The sequence below is a fragment of the Tenrec ecaudatus genome, chromosome 15, assembly GCF_050624435.1.
Source record: "Tenrec ecaudatus isolate mTenEca1 chromosome 15, mTenEca1.hap1, whole genome shotgun sequence".
In the NCBI taxonomy this organism is placed as follows: Eukaryota; Metazoa; Chordata; class Mammalia; order Afrosoricida; family Tenrecidae; genus Tenrec; species Tenrec ecaudatus.
The window spans coordinates 108,734,141-108,759,417 of record NC_134544.1 but is presented as its reverse complement, the minus strand read 5'-3'; the positions used below and the strand labels follow the sequence as shown (position 1 = coordinate 108,759,417).

The following is a 25,277-nucleotide window of genomic DNA, read 5'->3' as shown; positions in this document are numbered from 1 at the left end:
TGAGTAATGCCATTTCCATTTTGACAATCCCAAAGATTCATTTTCCATTGTATCTGGTTGGGGAGGGGAGGGATAAAGTGGAGCTGAAATCAAAGAATTCAAGAAGAAATAAAATGTTTTGAAACTGATGGTGGTAGCTATTGTAAAATTATGCTTGATCTAACTGAATTATGAATTGTTGTAATATCCGTAAGAGCTCCCAATAAAATGATTAATAAAAATGAGTTTAAAAATACTTTAAAAGAAACCCTGGTCTATCTGAAATGCATTTCTGTAGGAAATTGCATCTTAATAATTTTCTCAAGAGGTAATGGACCAGAGTATCAGGAAAGTGTAATACACGTCTAGGAAAGTCTTGATTGAGGGACTGCTGAGAAGCCACATTGCCCTAGGCAACCGCCTTTCCTTGAGAAAACTGTCTACATTGTCCAGGTTGGAGTAGATAATCTTCTCAGGAATTAGGTACTATCCCCTCTAAAATTTGTATCCTCCAAAGTTTACAGAGAAATATGGCTGGAATTTGAAATGCCCTATACATGAAGAGCTCTTGTGGCATAGTGGGTTATACCTTGGGTTCCTAATCACAAGACCAGAAGGTCGAAACCACCAGCCACTCCCAGCTCCTCAAGAGAAATTAGGCTCTCTACTCCTGTAAAGATTTAGAGCCCTAGCAACCCACAGGGGCATTTTAGAATAGACATGCTGGCAATGACTTTTATACCAGTTGCCAGCAGCAAAGAGTCTGAACCCCTCCAAGCCCCACTGCTCACCTTGAAGGATCGAGTGTAGTTCATACAACACCAGGGGACATGGTAGGTTTCCTTATAGTCAAACAAAATCTCATCACCACAGAGTCATTTCTGACACATGGTGACCCTCCCTGTGTGTTAGAAAATTGAACTATTCTATAGTGTGTAAGTTAGTGAGTCTTTTAAGATGCATGATCACAGTTTTCTTCTGTAGCAATGAAAGGTGTATTATAATCACTAACCTTTCGGTGAATAGCTGAGTGCAAAGCATTTGAGTTTACTGGGGACCTGCCTATGATAAATTCAGAGGCTAGTTTCTGCTATCCCAAGTCATTCTTAGCTCTGACTAACTCATCAAGTTTCCCCAAAGGAAGTCATTTGACATGGAAAGCTGAACTTGAAGAGGTGAGGGATTCACACCAGTGCTCTGAAAATATTAAGGACGTTGATCATTTCCTGTTCATTATCCCGTTACTGGTTTGCTCTGGCTTCATTGTTGGTTTTTGAACCGAATATTTTTTTGGGGGAAGGATGACTTGTCTGGTGACCCAGCTTTCTCTGACATCCATGGCCATAAGTATCTTCTGTCCTTCTCTTGTAGGAGTGCTTTCTACTATGAGTGAAATCCCATAATGACCATGGGAATTCCTGCATAGGGAATGGCTAGAGTTCTATTCCTTTGGAAGTGGGGAAGTGAGGTCATGTTTCTTCATGGTTTTTCTGGTGTTTTCAGTCCTCTTTGTGTTCTATGAAATAAAACCCAATGGAGTTTGGGGTCTCTTCTTTGGTAGGGTGACAATGAGGGCGTTGCTAACAAAGAGATGTCTAGACAACTCGCTGTTTTAATCGACATTTGGGATTAGGTGTAATTTTTGAAGATTTATTCATCTGTTGCTTGAAGAGGCATATCTCGGGAAATGCTTTGTACCCTATAACTCTTTCTTTAAGCTATGATTTATTGGATCATGGCACTCTAACTCATACTTTCTGGACCCCCTTTCTTTTTCTGAAATAGGTAACTCATTCTGTAGTTTTTGCTTTTCCATCCCCCACCCTAATGTCACTGAAAATCTTGTTTTCATTTACCCTAACCCTGTATATGCCATTTTATCTTGTTAATTTTCCTTTGATCTTGGCATGATCATTTAAGGAGTTTTTCTATAAAAACCATACAACATCTAGGAGATGCAAAAAATAAAGAAAAGAAAACATTTGAGTCGTCTAGCTGTGCATGGATTTCAATATGTCAATCACATGATTGCTTAAAAATATGGTGCAAATGAAATTTTATCTTTTTAAAAAAAATGTTTCTCCCTCATTTTTAAAAAGAGTATAATTTTTACTTGGCTTAGAAAAGATTCATCCAAATTATGAGTCAGGTTATAAGCAATGTTTCTTTCGTTCCTTTTTTTTTCAGCCCAACTTCTGAAAATCTATGGAGAAAATAATCATATTTTTTACATGTTTAAAAGTAGATTTTAAAGTGAACAACAGCGGTAAATCAATGACTCCCACGTAGTTGGAAGAAATTATTTTCTATTGAGGATATCAAGCAAAACTAACACGATATTAATGGCTACATGAACAGGCTTTCCATTTTCACTTGCATGAGGAGGAAGTTAAGGATTGGCAGTTGCTCATACAAATCAAGTCTGGAGAGAGCCCTATGAATAAGGGTTTGACATTTTCAGTTGGAAAGGAGCAGCTTGTCTTCGGTTCTTAAAAGCCTCTCCCTTCTGACAATCAGATTTTCCCTCTTTTGATGAACCAGACTTTTACGATCGGCGTTGTGAAAGTGAATCCACTGCCACCAGGAGGTCAGGACGTTTGGAGGTGGCACACTAGCCAGAATGACAGGGGAGCCTATGGCCACACTCGCCCATCAAAATCCAAATCTCTTGCATGTATGGTTTCTAGCTCATCACATTTAAGGTTTTCCCACTCATGTGTGCTCTCCCTCCCAAAGCCAAATCCAAAGAAACAGGAAGAAAATGGAGACATAGAACTCTGATTGTTTCCTCCCGTGTTTCATCTTAACAGAGGAATCTAGTTTCTGATGGACAGTGTGTCTTACGGGCAAAGCAAATTAATTGTCAAATAGCTACCGAACACAGTGGTTATTGTTGAAGGTCTACTGAAATGCTAGAATATTGTGATTCATATTCAAGGGAAGATGGGTGGGCTCCTCAGGGTGTAAAAGTACTGGAGAGAAATTTAAGTGATCTGAGATATGCTCCATGTGTTGACCACTAATGTGATCTCTGCAAGTCACATAACCCTTGACCTTTGTTAAAAAAAAAAAGTTAGGTGTGGTTGTTGTTAGGTGCCACCAAGTCTGTTCCAACCCATGGTGACCCTATGCTGGGTCCTGCACCGTCCTCACAAGTGTGCCTCTGCTTGGGCCCATCCTTGCAGCCACTGTGCTAAACCATCTTGTGGAGGGCTTTCCTTGTTTCACTTCTCCTCTGCTTGACTCAGCATGATCTCTTTCTCTAAGGAACGTCTCTCCTGACAATATGTCCAAAATATGTAAGACAGAGTCTTGCCTTTCTTGCCTCTAAAGAGCACTCTGGTCGACTTCTTCCAAGACAGATCCGTTTGTCCTTTTAATAGTCCGTGGTACTTTCAGTATTCTTCTCCAGCACCACAACTCAAATGCATCGATTCTTTGGTCTTCCTTATTCAATGTCCAACTTCCACATGCATATAAAACAATTGAAAATACCATGGCTTGTTCAGTCCTCAAAATGACATCATGGCTTTTGAATACTTGTAAGAGATCTTGTGCAGTAGATTTACCTAATACAACACATCTTTTTTGGGGTTTAAAAAAATTTATTGGGGGGCTCATACAATTTTATCACAATCCATACATATATCCACTGTGTCAAGCTCATTTGTACATATGTAGCCATCATCATTCTCAAAACATTTTTGTTCTAATTAAGCCCTTGGCATCAGTTCATTTTCCCCTCTTTCCTACCCTCCCTGCCTCATAAACCCTTGATAATTTATAAATTATTATTATTTTTCATGTCTTACACTGACTGATGTCTCCCTTTATCCACTTTTCTGTTGTGCATCACTCTTGGAGAGAGTAATATGTAGATAATTTTGATAGGTTCCCCCTCCGCCCCCCATCTTCACCTTACCCTCCTGAGATCACTCCTCTCATTATTGGTCTTGAGGGGTTTATCTGTCCTGGATTCCCTGTGTTACCAGCTCTTATCTGCACATGCTCTGGTCTAGCCAGATTTGGAATGTAGATTTGGGGACATGATAATGCAGGGGGGGTGCCGCATTAAAGATGCTATACTGCACCCTGACTGGCTCATACCTTCCTTGTGACCCTTCTGTAAGGGGATGCCCATTTGTCTGCAGATGGGCTTTGGGTCTCTACTCTATGCTCCCTTTCATTCATATTGATGTGATTTTTTCTTCTTCTGAGTCTTTGATGCCTGATACCTGATCCCATGGACACCTCATGATCACACAGGCTGTTTTGCTTCTTTCCTGTGGGTTTTGTTGCTTCTCAGCTAGATGGCTACTTGTTTATCTTCAAGTGCAGGGGCGGGGGGGGGGGGAACCCGACACTGGAGACACAGTGCGGGAATTGTGCCCAATTTGACTCCACAACACCAGGGCAAAACACTAAGGGTGTTCAACAGAGCAGAAAAGGGAGCAAAGCATGAATACTAAAAATAGACTTTGGGGCCAGGACATGGCACTCCATCACTCAGCCAGAAAGTACTCCTAAAGGTAAACAAACTATTTATAGAATTTCCTTTTTTTTGGTCCTTGTTTGTTTTGTTGTTGTTTTAATTTTTTGTTTTCTTATGTTGTTTTGTTTTACTCTCTTGTTTTTGTGCTATTATTGTCTCTGCATGTCTCTCTAGATAAGCTAGGCAGGATAAACAATCTGGAGGCATAAACAATGGGACCAATGTTGTCAGAGGGGTGGGGTGTGGCTGGGGAAGGCAAAGGATATGGGGAGGTGGGGGAAAGGAAGGGAGTGTCAACCAACCCAAGGACAAGGGAATAGCAAATTATCTAAAATTGATGACAAGGAGGGCATAGGATGCCTGGTGGGGTTTGATCAAGGGTAGTGTAGCCCAGAGGAATTACTAAAACCTGGATAAAAGCTGAACAAGATAGTGGGACAAGAGGAAAGTAAAAGGAAATAGAGGAAAGAACTAGGAGGCAAAGGATATTTATAGAGGTCTAAATATAGGCATGTACATGTGGAAATATATTTATATATAACACTAGGGAAATAGATCAATTTATATGTTAAGTATTAAGGTAGCAGACACACATTAGGTCTCTACTCAAGTACTCCTTCAATGCAAGAACACTTTGTTCTAATAACCTGGCATTCTGTGAGGCTCACTTTCCCAACAGGATTGCTGAAGACAAAATGGGTGCATAAGCAAATGTGGTGAAGAAAGCTGATGGTGCCTGGCTATCAAAAGCTATAACACATATTTTGATTCCTTGCCTGCTGATCCCAGTTCCATTGATTGTGGAGCTACGCCACATAAAACCATTGATAACTTCAATTTGTTTCCATATATATGATGTTACCTATTGATTGAGTTGTGAGAATTTTTATTTTCTTTACACTGAGTTGTAATCCATACTGAAGGTTGAAATTCTTAATCTTTTTCAGCAAATGCCTCAAGTTCTCCTTTCAGCAAGCAAGGTTTTATCATCTGCATATTGTAGGATAATAAGCTTTCTTCTTATTCTTATGTCACATTCTTCTTCGTATAATTCAGCTTCTCAGATGATTTGCTCTACATGAAGATTTAATAAGAATGATGTGACCCTGTCATACACCTTTCCTGATTTTAAGTCATGCAGTATTCCGTTGTTCTGTTCACACAACTGCCTCTTGAAACATTATAAGTTCCTCATGAGCACAATGAAATTCCCATTCTTCTACATAGTTTATTGTGGTCCACACAGCAGAATGGCTTTGCTTAGTCATAAAAATTAGGTAGCACAAATTAATGTCAGTGGATTCTTTCTAGTTCAAACAGTACAGTCACTTTCATTGTAATCTATTTCCATTCTGAACCTATTTCCTGAACTCTAGAGAAATGCACACCTGTAGCCAAGGTGCATCTAAGGAAGATAGTGACAGTGGCAATTGCTTTTAACTTGATGAATGATCTCCCATTGCTGGTAATAAAAACTGTGATGACAAATAGAAATTATGCCATGCCGTTCCCTTCAAGTGGCACCCAGGGCACATGCTAGATTTGCCATACCCTAGATATGCATCTGCGTAGAAGGCAAAGAGAAAACCAAGTATAAAATAATGGGAGTGATAAAATGGGCTGGGGTTCAAGGCAATGCCCAGCCATATTATAAGTGTGAGGACTTCTGTTTTCACGCAGGACATATATTTCCCCATGCCTGTTTCAAAGAGCTGGAACAAATCTGCCCACGACCTCTGTATTAGAGGATAACAGGAGAGCTTTAGCCAGCCGCATGAAGTTGCAACAGAGGGCAACGAGTTTAAGTATGGAGAAAGGGCAATACCAGACCTCTCTGTGGTAGGCAAATTTTTCCACTATGGGTCAATAACGTTTAATGCATATCTAATGCTTTGAACTCATTTGAATACACTAAATTAGTTAGTTCTGCTATTTGACTCATGCTTGATGCTATTTGCGTTGCACCTCTAAATCTTGCTACATTGACTTCAAGATTTTTATGGTAGGCATCTGTTTGTTGGCCAGGATGCAGAAACACACTTCTTGAGACCCACTTCTATCTGCTCAGCTTTGTTCTTGGTGCCTTACTTGTCATCTCTATACTTTTCCATTGCTGTGCAAAGACAATGCCCAAGCAATGTATTTCCACCAGCCATTTCTAGTTGCATTGACGTTCCTCACAGGCATAAATTGTCAATGCTAGTTTAAATTTTTTTTGAAAGAATTAGCAAGGAGTTAGTCCCTACTAATGTCAGGACTACTTAAACAAATGCATTAGACTCATTGAGGGTGCAAAGAACACCGGCCTATTCCCACTTTAAAGAGAGAATGTATTTTTTTGTGGGTGTGCCAAGACTAAGAGGATGAATCCAGGCACCTTTGTATAATTAGATATCTAATATTTTTAATAATCTTTAATGCAATTTAATGTAATTCCAATTTTGCATTGAGGAATTGAGGGCATACAAAGGTTAAGGTACTTGTTCAATGTCACATACTTAATATGTGACAGTATTGGATTAAGGCCTGTGACCTGAAAAGTCTTTTTCGTTCCTCCACCAGGCTATTTCTTTTAGCAAGTACATGGAATTTTAATTATTTTACTTCCTTTCCAAATTCTAAAAGTGTCTAGACTTTAAAAAAGATTAGTAAGTGAATGATATACTCAGGCAATGTAGCGTGTAGTAACTATCCAGAATTCACTGAGCTTAACCTGGCTACTTTCAATACTTTGAGTAGAAAAAAGAGGCATGAAAGGGTGTCCCAGATGTGACAGGACTCCCGTATTTTGAGCATTTCATGAATAACCTAATTTTGACTTCTATATTGATCCCATATGACATCGTGAAGTACCATTGTAAATGGTTGACTCGCAGGTAAAATTAAGCACTCTTTTGTTGTTGCTGTAAAATATATACCAGTTAAGCATCTATAATGAACTCTTACTTCAAAAGTTCCATTTTCAGGTCAAGATTTCCCTCGCAGATAGCCTTGGAAGTCAAATCTAATGCATAGCCTGCTATCATTTCATTTATCATGGGATTTTAGGTACCCGCCCTTAAAAGCTCCATATCAATAATCTGTGAGTGCTGACATCATTGATAAAACAGCAGACCGTTCATGAACATCCCTGAAGGCTGAAAGTTCTTTCTTGTCTGTTTTGTTTTTGAGGTAATCAATAAACTTTATCCATTGGTTTACACATTTAAAACGTTTTGACAAATGATAGCATCTTTTATTATGTATTACTTTTTCTGTAAAATTTAGTTTTTATTGAGGCAATAGCTTTGGGAAAGATTACTCTGAGTTTCCTTAATTTCTTCATCATTCAGAATATTGTTTACTAAAAAGGATTTTTTATACTATCCATTTTTCTTTTTAAAATTGTATGCTTATTTATTCTGTTTCTTTTTATTTCTGTTTTAGTTCCCAGCAGTTTTATTCACAAGTAATTTACATATCATTTAATTCAATAGTTAAATCACTCACTCTTATCACAGGGAATTGTAAAATCACCCCCACATCCATTTTAGAGCATTCCCCCTTCCCCATTGTCAAATCACCTTTAAGATGATTCATGAAAGTTCTTACGCCATTGATTCTTACTTTGGTTCTAATAGATGTTTTTGGTTTGATGTCAGGTATTTGTCAAGAAATTGTAATAATATTTTTCAAAAAGCTTTGCTTTGACTCCCATTATACTGTGAGAATTATTTTTCTCCCAACCTCCCTACCATCTGTCTTGATTCTACATTGGAAAATCTCCCTGCTATTCCATCCAGAAGGGCTAAGTGAAATCAATATGACAACAGCAGATTGCTGATGCATTTCAACATTTAAGTGGGATCTTGTTATGATTAATAGTGGCCCAGCTCTCTACCTCTCTTTTATTCCAATGCTGTTATATAACATTGCTGTCACTCATCAGGCTCAATTAGTTCAGTAGGCTTCCCTAAAATGCAACATGAGACGAAAAGAAATGCAAAGAACACAGATCAATTATATTTAGCTTTTGGCAGGATTGAAATAATAGTTTTCCTTCTTTTATGCATTTTTGTTAAAGACCAATAAATATATAAGAATGTCATGCGTTTTCAAATAGAAGCAATGAAAAGCATTTATAACACTTAATCTTTTATGGGCTATATGCTTAACTAGAAGCCGAGTAGGAGAGTGGAGCTGTGTGCAACATTACCTACCCAAAGTAAACAACATTCTTTTTAAACCTTATAATGTCATATTATAGCTTTCATTGCTGTATTTTTTCCATAATCTAGATCCTAATGCGTACCTCTATAACCAAACTCAGTGTCATCGAGTCAATTCCCATGAATAGTGATTCTACAGGTCCCAGTAAAACTTCCTCTATAGTTTTCTGAGATAGTAACTCTTTACGGGAGTAGAGAGCCTCATCTTTCTCTTGAGGAGCAGCTGATGGTTTCAAACTGCTGAACTTGTGGTTATCAGCTCAATGTATAACCGCTACACAATTGGGACTTCTTGTGTACCTCAATAGTGAATGGGTATTAGGATGTTAGAAGATAAAATTTCATGGTGGAGCAGTTCTTGATTGAAGGTCAAGAGCCCTATAGACAAGATGATCCCAACATAGTGATGCTAAGATGGTGCATAGGAGTGTGTTAGGTATTGGTAAGATATACTCAATAAGTATTTGATTATAAGTCACATAAATTTTAATTAACACCCCCCAAAAATAATTCCTTGCTGTGGTAGTTGCCTAATTTAATGTCAACTTGAAGATATCTAAAAATGTAGGGATCACCAATCAGGTCACAGCCTGATGATGCCTCCTTGTGGGCATGGCCTTTACGTAAGGAGGTCACTGGGAGCCTCCCCTTTTCTCCTGGTGGATTCTGGTTACTGCCAGTGCCCTGATATTGGATCCAGAAGACTTTGAACCTACTGACCTGTGATATTCCTGCATTCTGCATTATTGATTGCGATTGCATGAATCTGAAGCGGGACTTATGGATTAGAATTGGACTTAGGGATTTGAGGTGGACTGGGCTGCAATGTTTTCCTGATATATAGAGCTTCTTGATATAAAGCTATTTCTTATGCAGATATGAGTGTCACTGATTGGCTTATCTAGTCAACCCGGCCTAACACACTTGCCTTATAGAAGTTTGAAAAATGGACATGAATCCCACTTCCAACACTGTTTTAGGCATTTTCACTCCATCACCTGCTGTTGCATATGATATGATCCCCATATGATATGAACATCCCCATATGATATGAAAGATGGCTACGACCAATAGCAGATTTCCAAGCTTCTTAGTTTAGACGTTTGACTGTAAAGAAAATGTGTGTCTTACAGGACCACACACAAATCCCAGGAATTATCCCTGCAAGAGTTCTGTGCTCTCCTCAAGACCAATGGATGCAGGTACATGAGAAGAATTCTAAGCTTGCTGGACTAGACCAAGGTTCCCTGTGGCTAGGGTTGGGGTAATAATAGAAAAAGGGGGTATATGGAAGGAAAACATTTTAATATGGGTAGGAGAAATATCACATGATAGGAGCCAAAGTTCTAGTAATTAATTAGCCATAGTTAATTTCATTCATCATCACCCATCTGTCAGTCTGGTTTACTAGTGGTTTGTCCATTGTGGTGAAAAGCAATATCAACATATTTTAAATAGAAAAAGAATCCAGTTTAGTACAGATGTTGTGTTAGTCCTGGTAAACTAGAGAAACAAATCCATAGAAACTCATCTGTGTATAAGAGAGTGTTTTATACAAACGGTAATTGTACATTAAGAAAACATCCAACCCAGTCCACTCCAAGCCCATAAGTCCGATACTAATCTATAAAGTCCTCTTCAAACTCATGAAACACATGCAATGACATTGAATGCAGGACGATCATAGGCCAGTGGGTAGAACATGTTTGGATCCAGTGGCATTCTAAGCATCTCAGCACTGGCAGGGGTCTCTGTGTGGCTTCTCCAGTTCCTAGGGTACGGGGTCTGTCAGCATAAAGCCTTGTGTCTTGTCAGTAGAACGTTTCCCATGTGTCTTGTTGATAGATCATCTCCAAGGGAGTGAGCAGAGTGTGAAGATGTCTCTTGTCTCTAAGGAGGAAAAATAGGCATTCCCAGAATTCTCAGATAAAACCATGCCCACACAGAGGCCTCATTGGTTATATATTGATTGGCAAGCCAGACTCCACCCCTTCCCTTGTAATCCTCTCAAATTGACACCAGATTATGTGACTACCACAGATGCAAATGAAAAATCACATCTGGGACCATTGGTATATCCGGAACATTGCATCTTCTGAGGAGGAAGTTATGGGAAAATGCTTGTACGAGACATGGCTGAGAATGCTGAGTTATGTGAACATGTTCAACAGATTTGTTCAGCATCATGTGATGGGAGATGTTGCTGAGAGAAACCTGTATATGGCCAGGATTCTAAATGTTGAACTTGATAGTGCCCACTTGGAACAGCTGATAGATTACAAAAGGGAACTGACAGCACTGAGTGGCTGCATGAGCGGGTCCATTGTCACGGTGGAAAAACCAGTCCCCTGTCTGCCACAAAGCAGGCCTTTTTTGTTGCACACTGTTACCCAGTCTTTGCAGAACCAATAATAAGAAAGCTTAATTACCAGTCTGATCTGGCGGAATGAACCCCAAATGCACTGAGTTGACATTTTTGTCCATTTGGGAAGTTGGCAGACATCCAAACAAGCTTTGTCATCAATCAACATTTCACCTTTTGTGAAATTAGAAAACCACTCATACATTTGAGTTTTTTCCCATAGCACTGTCTTTGTAAGCTGTGTTCAATATCACAATATTTTCTGTATCATTTTTCCTGAACTGGAAACAAATTTTCACAGTCGCATGCTGTTCTCTTAAATTGGCCATCACAAAAAAAAAAACAAGGTTCCAGTGAAACTGCTTTTAACGAAAAAATTTATTGTGACCAGACGTCACTAAGTGCACTAACTCAGAGCAAGTTGCTGGATGCTCATCTAGTGGGAAAAAAAATGTGTACTAAGAAAACTCTGTCCAGTGGAGCTATTTGCCATTTTGGAAGGGTCCCCCTCATAGATTGAGATGAGCCACTTTTCAATGTTTTTTATTGCTAACATCGGTCCAAATAAACTGCATTCCACACTAATTATTAATATTTTACCTTAAATTGTTGATTTCATTGGATTACTATGCAATTAAAAGGCTATTATTGGAGATGGTAAGTCAAGATAGTTTTTAATATTTTAATTTAAAAATTAACAACATATACTAATAATATTATAAGCTTTGTTATATATATTGTTCTTGTGTTTTGTGTTGAGTTAATTTCAACTCACAGTGACCCTATTAAAAAGAACGAACTCGTTGCCAAAAAGTTGATTCTGACTAAAAGTGACCCCATAGGACAGACTAGAACTGCCCCTGTGGATTTCTGTACCTGCAAATCTTTATGAAAACAGAAAGCCTCGCTCTTCCGGAGACGCTGTGTGGAGGCATTCAAAATGGTTCAGCGTCTGACCTACCGGCGTAGGCTGTCCTACAACACAGCCTCTAACAAAACTAGACTGTCCCGAACCCCTGGTAACAGAATCGTTTACCTGTATACAAAGAAGGTTGGGAAAGCGCCAAAATCTGCATGTGACGTGTGCCCAGGCTGTCTTCGAGGGGTCCGTGCTGTGAGACCCAAAGTTCTTATGAGGTTGTCCAAAACCAAAAAACACGTCAGCAGGGCTTATGGTGGATCCATGTGCGCTAAATGTGTCCGAGACAGGATCAAGCGCGCTTTCCTGATTGAGGAGCAGAAAATCGTGGTGAAAGTGTTGAAGGCACAAGCACAGAGTCAAAAGGCTAAATAAATACAAATGAAGCTTGTTTGAGTAATAAAAAAGAAAAAAAAAGAAAACAGAAAGCCTCATCTTTCTTGCAGGGAGCAACATGTGGCTTGGAACTACTGACCTTGTGGTTCATAGGCCAATTTTTATTCGAGGACACCACCAGAATTTCTAGGGACCCTAGAGGACATAATGCAAGTGCTCATATAGGGTTTTCTAGGCTATAGTCCTCATGGTAGCAGATCTCCTGGTCATTTATCCTGTGGCGTATGGCAGGTTTTACTATTTGGTTAGCAGTCCTACCTGTAACAATGTCGTCCTCAGAACTTTGTATACACACATATGTGCATAGAGCAAAGGAAAAAGCAAACGCAAACTCACTGCCATTGCGTCGATTCTGATTATAGCAGTCCTACAGGACTTGGGAGAACTGCCCCTTTGGGTTTCTGAGACTGTGGCTCTTTATGGGAGTAGAAAATCTCATCTTTCTCCCAAGGATCATCTGGCAGTTTTGTACTGCTGAGTCACAGTCAGCCACCAAACTCATAATCCGCTATGCCACCGTGTTATGTAATTCCATATTTGTGTACACATACCTTTTAATTCCATTTCCCACAAAACTTTGTGGATTCCTCTTGTACAGTATTATCAAAATAGTATTGGTGTTCTTTGTGAATATTTTATTTAGGAATTTTTATTTAAATTCATAAATTAGTCTATGGATTGTGCATTGTGCAAGAGTGCTCTTCTTCAGATCGGGTGTCATTGATATATGTATGTTGCAGACTTACTGGGAGACCTTACCATCTTATTCTAAACTCCAGAAGATATGTTAAGAGATTTTCATTGCTTTGTCTATGTTGGTAATCTAAATTTGAGTTAGGGATTTGGCTAAATTTTTTTATTTCTTCTATGGTAATTCATCTAGTGAAGTGTTTTATATCTTCTACTATCAATTAGGGCAATTTGTATTTTCATTCAAAAGTGTTCCTTTCATGCATATTTTACAATGTACTTGTAAAATATTATACACAATAGTCTCATTTTTAAAAGAATCTTATCTGTATCTGTAATAAGGTCACTTTAAAAATATTATATCAACACCTTCTTTTCAACATACTTAGGTTCTGAAATCCAAAGTTATATAAAATTGGCATTATGTGTGAGGTGGGAGCTGAACCAGTTCTTCAGTACCAGTGTCCATCCCTTTGTTGCTCATCACTCATCGGATGCCTCTGGCACATCTTGGATGCACGTGACACTGGGCTAGCGGGCCTCCTTTCTCCATTAGTCCTTACTCATCAACATGGGACCTGTATGGACTGGGGGGATGGTGGTGGTGGTTAGGTGTTGCCTGTATCCCACCCCTCCCATGACCTACCCTAGACAGGGACTACATTTGTCCTCCACCCACCTATTCTTGCCTCTCACACTGAGTGGGGACCCTGATCATCTTCTTGTGTTCCTGGCCCATCGTGACATTCGTGACATTCCTGCCTCCCGACACCACACTTTGGCATCTTGGGCTATCACGCAGCCTCCGTGTGTCTGCTCAAAACCTTGTGTTGTCCCATCATTGTTCTGAGCCTTCCATGGCCATGATCCAGAGATGGCATCTCATGGCTGATGAGCTGATGTTCGTCATGTGACCTGGTCTTCACTGGGGTCTCTGCTTTCTATCATTTAGGGTAGTCTGCACAGGGTGCCCCAGACCTGAGCCTAGGATCATAGGACCCAGACAACTGAGAATTTTATTTCAAAGTTGTCATAAATGTGGAAAGTTGGATAACAAGATAGTTGAGAAGTGAAGAGGAGGCATTTATTTTGTATCTTTCTTTTTATATATGATTGATCAAAACTTTGTATATTTGGTACTTATATTTAATTACTCAGCTCTATTGCCTTTTAGTTTTCTATTTCATTAATTTCCACTCTTATCTAAGTTTGCCTCTCTGCTCCTTTTAGCTTTATTTTGATGCATTTATCATTTAATTCATAATTTCCCTAGGTATCATAATCCAAAATTAATAAGTAAACAGATTTAAGGATTACCATAATCCACAGGGATGGGAGTAAATCAAATTTTAAAATTCTCAGCTCTTGGTTGATGATTCCATAATTAAATTGAAGATATTACTTGGTATTAGCTGTTTTTAGTAACTGCAGAGTTCTCCACAAGTGCTTGCCAGTAATAGATGTCATTAATGTAAGAAAAGGACAGAAGAAATAAACAAAAGATCCAAATTCCTTCATTTGCATATTTAAATTACTCTGGTACCACTGAAGGGAACTGGTAGCAATTGCCACTCATGGCAAGGCTGGTACTTGACAAAAAATTTACAGTGTGATAGTTACACGCACCAAGGCACATAATGAACTGTTGGAAATTGCTCCAACGTGCTGGCTAGGTCTTCATAAACCCAAGAGAAACCCAGAAACTTCAAAATGCAGTTTTCCACATTTGCCGTTTCCCATGTCACAGAACCAGTAGTAATGGCTTTGAGCCCAATCACCAGATCTCGCCTTCTTCCCTGAGTGGTGTGGACAAGCCACATCATCTCCAAAATGTCCTTCTTTGACCTGGGAGGAAGGATAAAGACACATCCCAAATTCCTCCTCCCAACAACTCTTTTCATTAGCTTCACAAGAGAGCTATTGTTAATGAGATAATTGCCTCTAAAGTGCTCTGTGTGCCTTTGACCAAGATAAAACCAAACAAAAAAGGTTGCTATTTAAAAAAAAGGAGAAATGCTCCACTGCACTTGGACGCTGATCTGACGCTGGCCCTCTCTGCCTTCCATTGAGAAGAAGCAGTGGGCTATGTGGACATTCAAGAGGGACTGAAAACTTCATCCAATGGGCAGGAAGACTGCCTACTCTCAAATGTCCTTAGTTTCCCTTTAAAATTCTCTCCATGGCCATTGAAATGTAGATGAAGACTAGAAGTGACGCATCAATGGCACTTTGATTTCAAAATGAAAGGAGCTTACAGATGTTTTGTGCTCTTTGAAATTCATAGGTCATGGAAACACCTTCAAATAACATGAAAGTAAAATTGCCCATTTTCTCAGAGACAAGCTTAATCATAATCTAGCACATGCTCTTTTCCGACATGTACCCATGTTAATACATTTTATATGGATCCATGTTAAGGGAGTCGTACCATTTTTTCCTTGTCCACGTGTCATGATATGTCCTCGGGCCTTTTAAAAATGGGCACTGAAATATAAACTATATGTGGCTAGAGCCACTGTTGTGGGTTAGATGGTGGCTCCCAAAAAGGTGTGATCTCATTAGGAACGAGGGTCTTTGCAGATGAAAATGAGTTACTAATGTGGAGATGAGATGCTAGATTAAGAAACTCACTGCTGCGAGTTGATACTGACTCGTGGGACCCACCACATGAAATGTCTGCGGCTGTAAATCTTTGTGGAAGCAGCCTTACCTTCCTCCTGCAGAGTAGTAGGTGGGTTTGAACCATAAACTCTGAAGTAAGCAGCCTGTTGCCTAAGCAATGTTAACAACATCACCAGGATTTCTTCAGATTAACCAGGTGGGCTCTCAATCCAATTACATGTATTTTTTAAAAGGAGGCAGATACTAGAGTAATGTAATCATAAGTTCATGCAGAAGAGGCAAGAAATGGAATCTCCCCTAGTGACTCTCAAAAGAGCACCGACTCACCAAAACCTTGGTAATAGACCTGCAGAACTGTGAGAGAATAAATTCAGATTGTTTTAAGCCACTCAATTTGCAGTGATTTTTAAATTGCAGTCCTAGTATGTAGCAATCGATATAAATGACTACATTTGTAAGTGGAGCCTTGAGCTCTACAATACGTTAAAAGAAAAAGAAGGCATGTAACTCATTATAACTAATTAATGATAGCTTTGAATATTGTATTTGAGAGAGAAAATCTTGCCAGGATAAAGATATATTGTATATTTTGGCTTTGTTTGTCAAAAAAGTGTATATACGATGTATAAATGCTTATACGGAAATTATGCAACTAATTAAAAATAAACTCATAATATCAATATTCTGTTTTATAGCTTAGAAGTGATTTACATATGGATGATATGTGAAAAACAGCATAACTCTAAGATATTAAATCTTCATATCTAAGTCTGTCATCTGCCTTTCCTAATGATGTTTGCTCCTGTTGACATGTTTACGACTTTGTTTCATAACCTTTTAAAATTAGTCACATTAAAACTGTGAGATGTGTAAATGTTAAGTGTTGAATTGTATAACCTTTGGTAGACGTATGTTTCTGTGAAATCACACCAGGCACCAGCTACACGTTTCCTCAGCCCAGGAAATTCTCCTTCTTCACATGACTGCCAGGTTCCCCACGCAGGGCGCCCGTTATCCTGCTTTTGATCGCCACAGGTTCATTTTGTCTGTTTATGAACATAGTATCAATGAAATTATAGAGTCTGTACTCGTTTGTGCCTGTCTTCTTTCTCTTAGAATAATTCATTGTAAATCACCCAGCCAGGTACACGTGTCGATATTTCATTCTCTTTAGATCGCTGAGTAGTGTTTTATGTTAAGAATAAAAGATGATTTGTGTATTCATCTCCCTATTGAATAATATTGAGGTTATTACCATCGTTTTTCTGTTTTGCATAAAGCTGTTCACAACACTCCTGCATGCATCATTTTGTGTCTCTTTAGGCTTCAAAAAGTTTATGGAAAAATGGAATGAAAAATCATGGAATTTTCTTAATGAACTTTCGGAAGCCCTAGTATTTTCATCTCCCTCTGATTCATGTATAGACATGAAAGTACTAGGCCATAAGGTAGTTGAGTATAAAGTTGATAGAAAATGCTCAGTTTTAAAAGTCTTTGTATCATTTTATACGGCTGCATGAATATCATATGTGCTTATTAACTTTGCATTTGGGCCATTCTAACTCAGTGCCATAGAGTTGATTACAATCATAGCAACTCTCTAGTATAGAGTTGAAGTGCCCCCTTGAGTTTCTGAAAGCGTAGTTCTTTAAAGGAGTAGACAGTTTCATTTTCTTCCGGGGAGCCAACTGGTGGTTTTGAACTGCTGACCTTGTAGTTAATAACCTAATGCATAACCCATTACACCTCTAGGACCACTGGCGACTGATTATATTTTAATGTGAATTTTCAAGTTGTGGTTAACATTGTGCACATTATAATATTCTTGTTGGCCAAGCACATCGTATTTTATGAAAAGTCTGTTAGTCTTTCCTCCATTTTTCATTCATCAGTCTGCTTCTTTGTTATTGACTCATAAAAGGTTCTTTGTGCATTCTGACCCTGAGTCTTTTGTTTGATATTATGTATTGTGACTATGTTCTCTCCGCGTGTGGTTTAACGTTCTATTTTGAAGAACAGACATTCTAAATATTTTGATACAATTATATTTATCAACATTTTGTGTTACATTTACTACCTTTTGGATAGACTCAAAGGGGTTATAGGTTGCACCTGCTAGTCAAAAAGGTCAGCAGCTTGAAGCTACTAAGCTCTCTGCCAGAGAAAAATGGGACTGGTCTGGACCCCTACGGATTTATAGTCTCCGAAACCCTGCGGAGCCGACCTACTCTGTTCTATTGGGTCACTATGAGTCAGAATCAACTGGATGGCAACTGATTTGCATTTTGTGATTTTGGGTTCAATACACACAGGGAATCTTTGCTAGACAGGTTAAAGAAGTCGTTTCTTATACGTTCTTTCGGAAATGATGAAATGTATATTGCTCATATCAGTTTTAGGATTAGTTTGCTAATTTTTACTCCCCACCCCCCCAAAACAAAACAAACCAACAAACCACAGTCAATTTGGTTAGCATTATACTAAATCTATAAATTAATCTGGCTAGAACTGATCATAACAAAATTGAATCTGCTAATGTATAAGCATATCACTTCTTTAATTTATCTTTGCATAGTTTTGTTGATTTCTCTATAGAAGGCTTGTATGAAGTGTGTTACATGTATTCCTAGGAATTTTATGCTTTTTAATACTAGTATAAATGAAATATATTTACATTATATTTTCACTTGTTTGCTGCTAATTTAAAAATGTTGTTGAAATTTACAAATGTCCCTGTCTTCTGTAACATTGCTCAATGCACATGGTGTTAGCTTTATATGCCTGTGTAACGATTACGACAGCAGAGTGACTTTAACTTACACACTTTTTTTTTTTTTGGTCTCAGATTTTATGGGTCAGGAATGGGAATATGGCTTAGCTTGTGTTCCCTGGTTTAGGTCTCACAAGGCCGGAATGAAGGTGGGTTCTCGAGGCTCATTTCAGTTACCTACTGGTATTATGACAAAAATACTCTATGTAGGTGGCTTTAACAAACAGAAGTTTATTTTCTCCCGATTTAGGAGGGTAGAAGTCTGAATTCAATGTGCCAGCTTGAGAGGAAGGCTCCGTCTCTCTCTCTCAGCCCTGGAGGTTTGCCCTTGTCCCTTCTTCCTTCCGTTCCTGGGCAGTCTATATGTCTTGGCATTTCTCTTTCCTGATATCTACTACTTTCACTTGCTTATGTATCTCTTTTATATCCCCAGGGAGATTGATTTATGATACACCCTACACTAACATTATTTCCTAAACACAAAAATGTTAACCCATCTGATGTGGAAATGTAACCATAGTCAAAGGTCTTGGGATTTACAACACATATTTGTGGGATGGGGGGGAATCAGTCTATAATATTCTACTCCTTGGTCCCCTGAAACGCAGGCGCTTGGAAGTGAAATTCATTCACCTCATTACACTGTCCAAAATCAGTTCCATCTTCTAGGTCCTCTGGGTTTGGAAACTCTAACCTTTTTTCTTCAGGAAACCCCCATTTTCTAGACCAAGGATGGGGAAGATCCAGCCCAAGGACCATATAAGACCTGAAAAATCATCAATACAAGCTAACATCACACATCTCACTGAGGAAAAGAAGATGCAGCCACCACATCAGGGGTGATTTAATTAAGTGATTGACCAAATACAGTAGGCTAATTTTGAAGTTGAAATTTTTGAATGACCCATAAATTATATTACAAATATCCAAGCAGTCATTTGGCTCCCCACCTCTCCTCTAGTCCACCTGAGTGGAAACCCCTTGCTCTTGGCCCCAACTGGCCGCATTCCTTGGGCATTGTAGCCCTGGTCCTTCAACTTTGGGCATAGCCCCGCTCTCCTGACACATCTAAACTGCAGCTTCACATTCTGGAACCAAGCTGATGATGAGCTGACACTTTGCTAGCCAGGAGACTGTGACATCACCCTGCGAGATATGAGACTAGTGCCCATTTCTTTGAAAGCAAGAAGACCCTCTTCCAGCAGCTATGCTGATCTCGGAGCTCCTCTGGTAAGGGGCTCAGTCTCTCCTAGGGGGACACTACATGTAGCTCCCAGGCCTTCTCCTCGCTGTTGAGTCCCCAGAGGCATCATTCTCCTCTTTCCTCCTCTGTCCTCTGCAGTAAGGGGGTGGGGTTCTGCTTTGGTAGTTGGTTAAATCCATCAGTCACAGATTCATTTCTTTAGCAAAAGACGTACTGGACATTCTGTGATATAAATCTTTACTGCAAGAGACTTTTGCAAATTTTAAAGTTCTGTTTTGCACATTGGATTTTTAAATCCGTTCTTTTCCTTTCGTATTATACTATAAGTGGCCAGGAGAAATTGCCTGGATCATTTAAGATTTTCCTTAGGAATCTGCTTAGACAATAACCCAAGTTCATGCCTTACAAATTCTACCTTCTGTCAACATGTGAACCTATTTCAGAAAAGTTCTTTACCACTGCATGGAAAGCATCATCCGTTCTCCCTTGTTCAATGCCTCATTTAATATTTGCTTATGTAGCCTTCCTAGACACGTGGTCAATAGCCACATGTCTAGCACCGTTCTGCGGCTTACACCATATACAGGCTATACATTTAGGGCGACTTTCTCGACAACTCTCCTTATTTTCTGCTGAGCCTTGCCTCTGAAACTTCTCATTCTCCCTATAGTGTCTTCAAGAAAATCTAGGCTTTTACTATCAGGCCTCTTCAGTTCTTCTAGCCCCTACCCATTACCCAATTCCAACACTCCTTTCACAGTCTAGATATTTGTTAGAACATCCCTCCTCTCCCAGTACCATTTTATCTTGGTTATCTTAGTGCTACTATCATAGAAATACCACAGGCAGTTGGCCTAAACAGAAATTTACTGCCCCCCCCCCACACATATTGCTATGTTTTAGCTCATGGTTGCAGCCACTATGTCCATCCATCTTGTTCAGACTCTTTCTCTATTGCATTAGCCTTCTACTTCAACAAGCATCTTGTCCATCTTTTGGTACAGGTCTCTTGCATCTTTTGATTTCCAAACTGTTGTGTCCAGGGGCATTGATTGTAGAGTCAAATAAGTCCTTGAAAACGTCAGTGTTTCCTCATTTATTGTGATGGTATTTATTGAACTAATTGTGAAGATATTTTTCTTGATGTTGAGGTGTAATCCATATAGAAGATTTTAATCGTTGATCAGGTGTATGTGAGAGAGGGTTCCCTAGAGAAACAAAACCAGGACACATGAATACATATATGTATATACACACACACACATATATATACATATATATAACAAAATAAACAGCCAGTTAGTCTATAGAGCAGTACAAATGGCTCAGTTCAACTCACTTCATGAGAATACACTGGCAGTCCTTCAAGTGTTGAGGGCATCCAGGTGCAAGTCAAGGAATCAGAAAACGGAGTCCTCTGTAAAGCAATTCAGGCAATCCAGCCACAGGCAGCAAACAGCAAGGCAGGACACCAACAGTCAGCCAGATGACAGGGTCCAACAGTCCCCAGCTCAAGAGATGTAGTAGCGTGGCAAAGCAGGTCTTGGAGGAACCTCAAACTACAGTGACACAGCCCACGGGTTAGGTGTTCCACAGGTAGTGTAGCTTGCAAATTGAGGAAGAGAACATGCCAAGGCAGCTGCATACTGGTCTGATCATCAAAGAGCAAGAGACAAGAAAAGTGAGGCTCGCCAAACCATTTATCTCTCCACCCTTCGATTAATCCCACATGTATTCATTGGCCACATTGGCACAGTAAACCTATGTATCATAAGTGTTTTCAGTCATCTTCACTTTCAGCAAGGAGGATCGTGTCGCCTGCATATCAGAGGTGCTTCTCCTATCTTGATGCCGTAGTCTTTACGTAGCTTTTCTCCTCAGACTATTCATATGGCCAAAATACAACTTTGATGTACTATTTTCTTGATTTATTTTTATAGTGCAGTGTTCCCTTTTTCTGTTTGTTCTGTCTGTGTCTTGGTAGAATGATGTATTCTGGAATTGCAATTGTCACAATGGTAGCATATAATTTGTCATGATCCACACAGTTGGGTGCCTCGTCAATATAAAACAGGTAAACTTCTTTCTGGGATTGTGTGCTTCCGGATAAAATCCATCTTACATGAGCGATGAGCTCTCTCATTTCATATCATCTTCTGAAATCCAGTTTGAATTTCTGGAAGATCTCTTTCAATGTTCTACTGCAATTATTTTTTAAGTGATTTAATACTATTCAACAATTTCTGTGGGAAACAGAAAGATTTCTCCCAGGTTGTCTCCCCCAAACATATGCCAAACCTAGCTGCTTGCTACACATGACAAATGACTATACACTTGGAGGTCAACAGAAGTAAGTCAGGGGTTATTCTCCCTAAGGGTTATCAGCCATCTAGAGCAAACAGACACCACTGTCTATCCCACAATAACTAGGGCCCACTCCCTCCTGATAAGCATAGTAGATTGTTTCTCTGAAGGAGAGCCCAGGGAGGTCAAGTCCACTCAAGGGTGACCAAGGTTAAGCTACCATCATGAATCTTGGATCCACCCTTCTTGTTCCATGTCTACCCCTAGTTCCTCCCCTTCCTATCATGTGTACACCCCTAGCTCATCCCCTTCCTGTCATGCTTATGCCTATTGTACACCAAACCTTGAGAGCAACACACTGGCATGAACCAGCGAACTAGTAGAAAGATCTGTGGGGTTGAACCCGATCCCTGCTACATCGACCTCCTCCCTAGCAGATTGCACAACAGAGGACAGCACTGAAGACAGAGCCCCAGGAGAGCAGACTGGTCCACACAGGAGCAACCTAAGAGGGAGGGAGGGAGGGAGGGAGGGAGGGAGGGAGGGAGGAAGGGAGAGAGAGAGAGAGAGACAGTCGCATTTTGACCCACCAAGCCCTGACAATGACACTCCTGCTCAGAGCAGCCCAGGCATAGAGAGGATTGCCCATAGGACTGACCCTACCATGAGACATGACTTTCCCTCACTGACCCTCAGAGCTGAAGGGATCAGCAGTGGAGACACAGTGCAGGAATTGTGACTGGTCTGACACCTCCTCCCCCACCAACCAGGGAGAAACGCAAAGGGAGCACAATAGAGCAGCAAGGGGAGCAAAGCAATGAAGTCTCCAAGGAATCCCCAAATTGACTTCAGACTCAGAAGACAGGGCTTAGCACCTCATCAGACTTCATCAGAAAACAAACAAAAGGATCAGCAGACAGATCTGGGACTTTTTATAGACCCCTTTTTCTTTTCTTTCTTCCTTTCTTCCTTTTTTCCATGTCTATCTATATTAGATAAGCAATCCCAAGGAGAAAAGAATGGGACTGATGGTTCTGGAGGGACAAGGAAGAGGGGGAGGTGGGAGGAAAGGGAGGAGTGAGCCAACAAACCCAGGGAAGGAAACAACAAGAGATCTAAAATCAATAGCAAGGAGGGTGTAGAATGCATGGTGAGGCTTGATAAAGTGCAATGTAGTCAACAGGAATTACCTAGAGCCAAATGATGGTGGAACATGATAGTGGGACAGGAAGAAAGCAAAAGGAAATAGAGGAAAGAACTAGGAAGCAAAAGATATTCAAGGAGGTATAAAGAGAGCATCTCAACTCAATTTTCCCTCAACGTAAGAGCACCTTGTTTTAATAACCATGCATTCTGTGATGCTCACCTTCTCAACATGATTGCTGAAATCAAAGTGGGTGCATAAGCAAATGTGGTGAAGAAAGCTGATGGTGCCTGGCTATTAGAAGATATAGCATCTTGGGTCTTTCAGGCTGAAGTTAAACACGCAGCCATCTAACATGGAAGCAAAAAAGCCCACATGGAAGAAGCAAACCAGTCTGTGTGATCATGAGGGGTCGACAAGGTCAGGTTTCAGGCATTAGAAGACCCCAAACAATCATATCGAGTTGAACAAGGTGCGTTGGATCGAAGACCCAAAGCCCTTCTGTAGCCAATAGGACATTCCCTCACAGAAGAGTCACAAGGAAGAATGATCACCCAGAGTGCAATGTAGCACCAACAAAACACATGATCGCTGTGTAACCCCAATCCCCCCAGGGGGATGAACAACAGAAACGTGGGTGAAGGCACATAGCGGATGGTGTAAGGTATAAAGATAATAATGATTTATAATTTATCAAGGGGTAACAAAGGTGGGAGGGAAAATAGGAGCTGATACCAAGGGTTCAAGAAGAAAGAAAATATTTTGAAACTTGATGGCAACATATATAGAAATGTGCTTGATACCATTGATGTATGGATTGTTAGAAAAGCTGTAGGAGCCCCAGTAAAATGATTAACATATAAAAAAAGAAATATACTGGTAAGTCTGCCTTTCAAAAGATTCATATGTAAACATTTATAAATGGTTCCTTCAAAAAAGTTTCTCTTCCTGAAATTACAATCATTACATCAATTCTATGCTCCTGTTTTTGTTTCATAGTTTATCAATTTTATGAAGATTTTAGTTATTTCCTGCTATAAAATTAAATTTCCACACATATTTTTCCTTTCCCTATTATGTTAGTAAAATGATGTGTTTGTCATTTTAAATTTTGAACAAAAAATATTTACTTTATTATATAAAACAAAGTCATCAAAATAATTAAAATAGTATAAATGAGCATAAATAAGATTTTAGAATTTTCATTATTAGAATTATACAAAGAAATATTTATTTACTATAGAGCAATGTGGAGTGATGAGGATGATATATTTATAAGTTATGAGATTATATCTCCCAAATGCAAGGGATTATTTAATATGGATCTTTGTGTTAGTCTCGGTAAACTCGAGAAACAAATCTACAGAAACTCATACAAGTATAAAAGAGAATTTTATATATAGGGTAAGTATACATTCAGAAAGCATCCCAACACAGTCTAGTCCAAGCCCATGTCCAACATTAGCCCAAATGTCTGACACTAATCTACAAAGTCCTCCTCAATTTCACAAAACACATGCAATGACACTGACTGCAGGAGGAAAGCCAAATCAGTGAACGTGGAAGCATCTCAGCGCTGGCAGGGGTCTCCACACGGCTGCTCCAGCACCCAGGACTGCATCTTAGAAGGTCCATGTGGCTTTTCCTAATGGATGTCTCACAGGAAGTGAGTCTTGACAGCTGAAGCAGGGAACTGGTTAAGGCAGCTGTACCTTGGTCCGACCATCAGAGAGCAAGAGACCGAGAGCCAGGAAGGCGAAGCTCACGAAGCCATTTATCTCTTCCCTTCAATTAATCCCACGTGTTTATTGGCCAGGTTCGCACAATAAACCTTAATTATTGCACTCTTCTAGCCATTGCTTTTGTGGCTCCCACCAAATGATTTCCTTATGGATCTCAGTAATAAGGCTGGGGAAGATACTGACTGTATTATATTATTGAGCTCTAAGTAATTGTCATCAGTTCATTGTTATTGTCATGCTGCTGGTTATGTAATGAACCCTCTCAGAAGCAGGAAGGATTGGGGACCACTACCAGCAAATGGAACAAGTCCTTTATACCATACAATCCCTGTGCGTCAAACCTCCTTGATCCAGGAGACAGCTTTGACACGAGGTGTGACAGGGGCGATGCATTCAAATCAGGAGCCAGAGCATGAGATAATCGTTGTTAGGTGTCATCGAATCT

The 25,277-nt window shown here is 39.7% G+C and overlaps 2 protein-coding genes across 2 annotated transcripts in view; both read left to right on the top strand.

The window, feature by feature from the left end:
* Nucleotides 1-25,277, top strand: part of HS6ST3 (heparan sulfate 6-O-sulfotransferase 3) — a 1,040,890-nt gene that overhangs the window by 865,849 nt on the left and 149,764 nt on the right. The window lies entirely within an intron of this gene.
* LOC142427281 (large ribosomal subunit protein eL34-like) lies at nucleotides 11,963-12,388 on the top strand. Its single transcript, XM_075532517.1, has one exon. It carries the CDS (start codon nucleotides 11,982-11,984, stop codon nucleotides 12,333-12,335), a length of 354 nt encoding a protein of 117 aa, XP_075388632.1. The 5' UTR covers nucleotides 11,963-11,981; the 3' UTR covers nucleotides 12,336-12,388.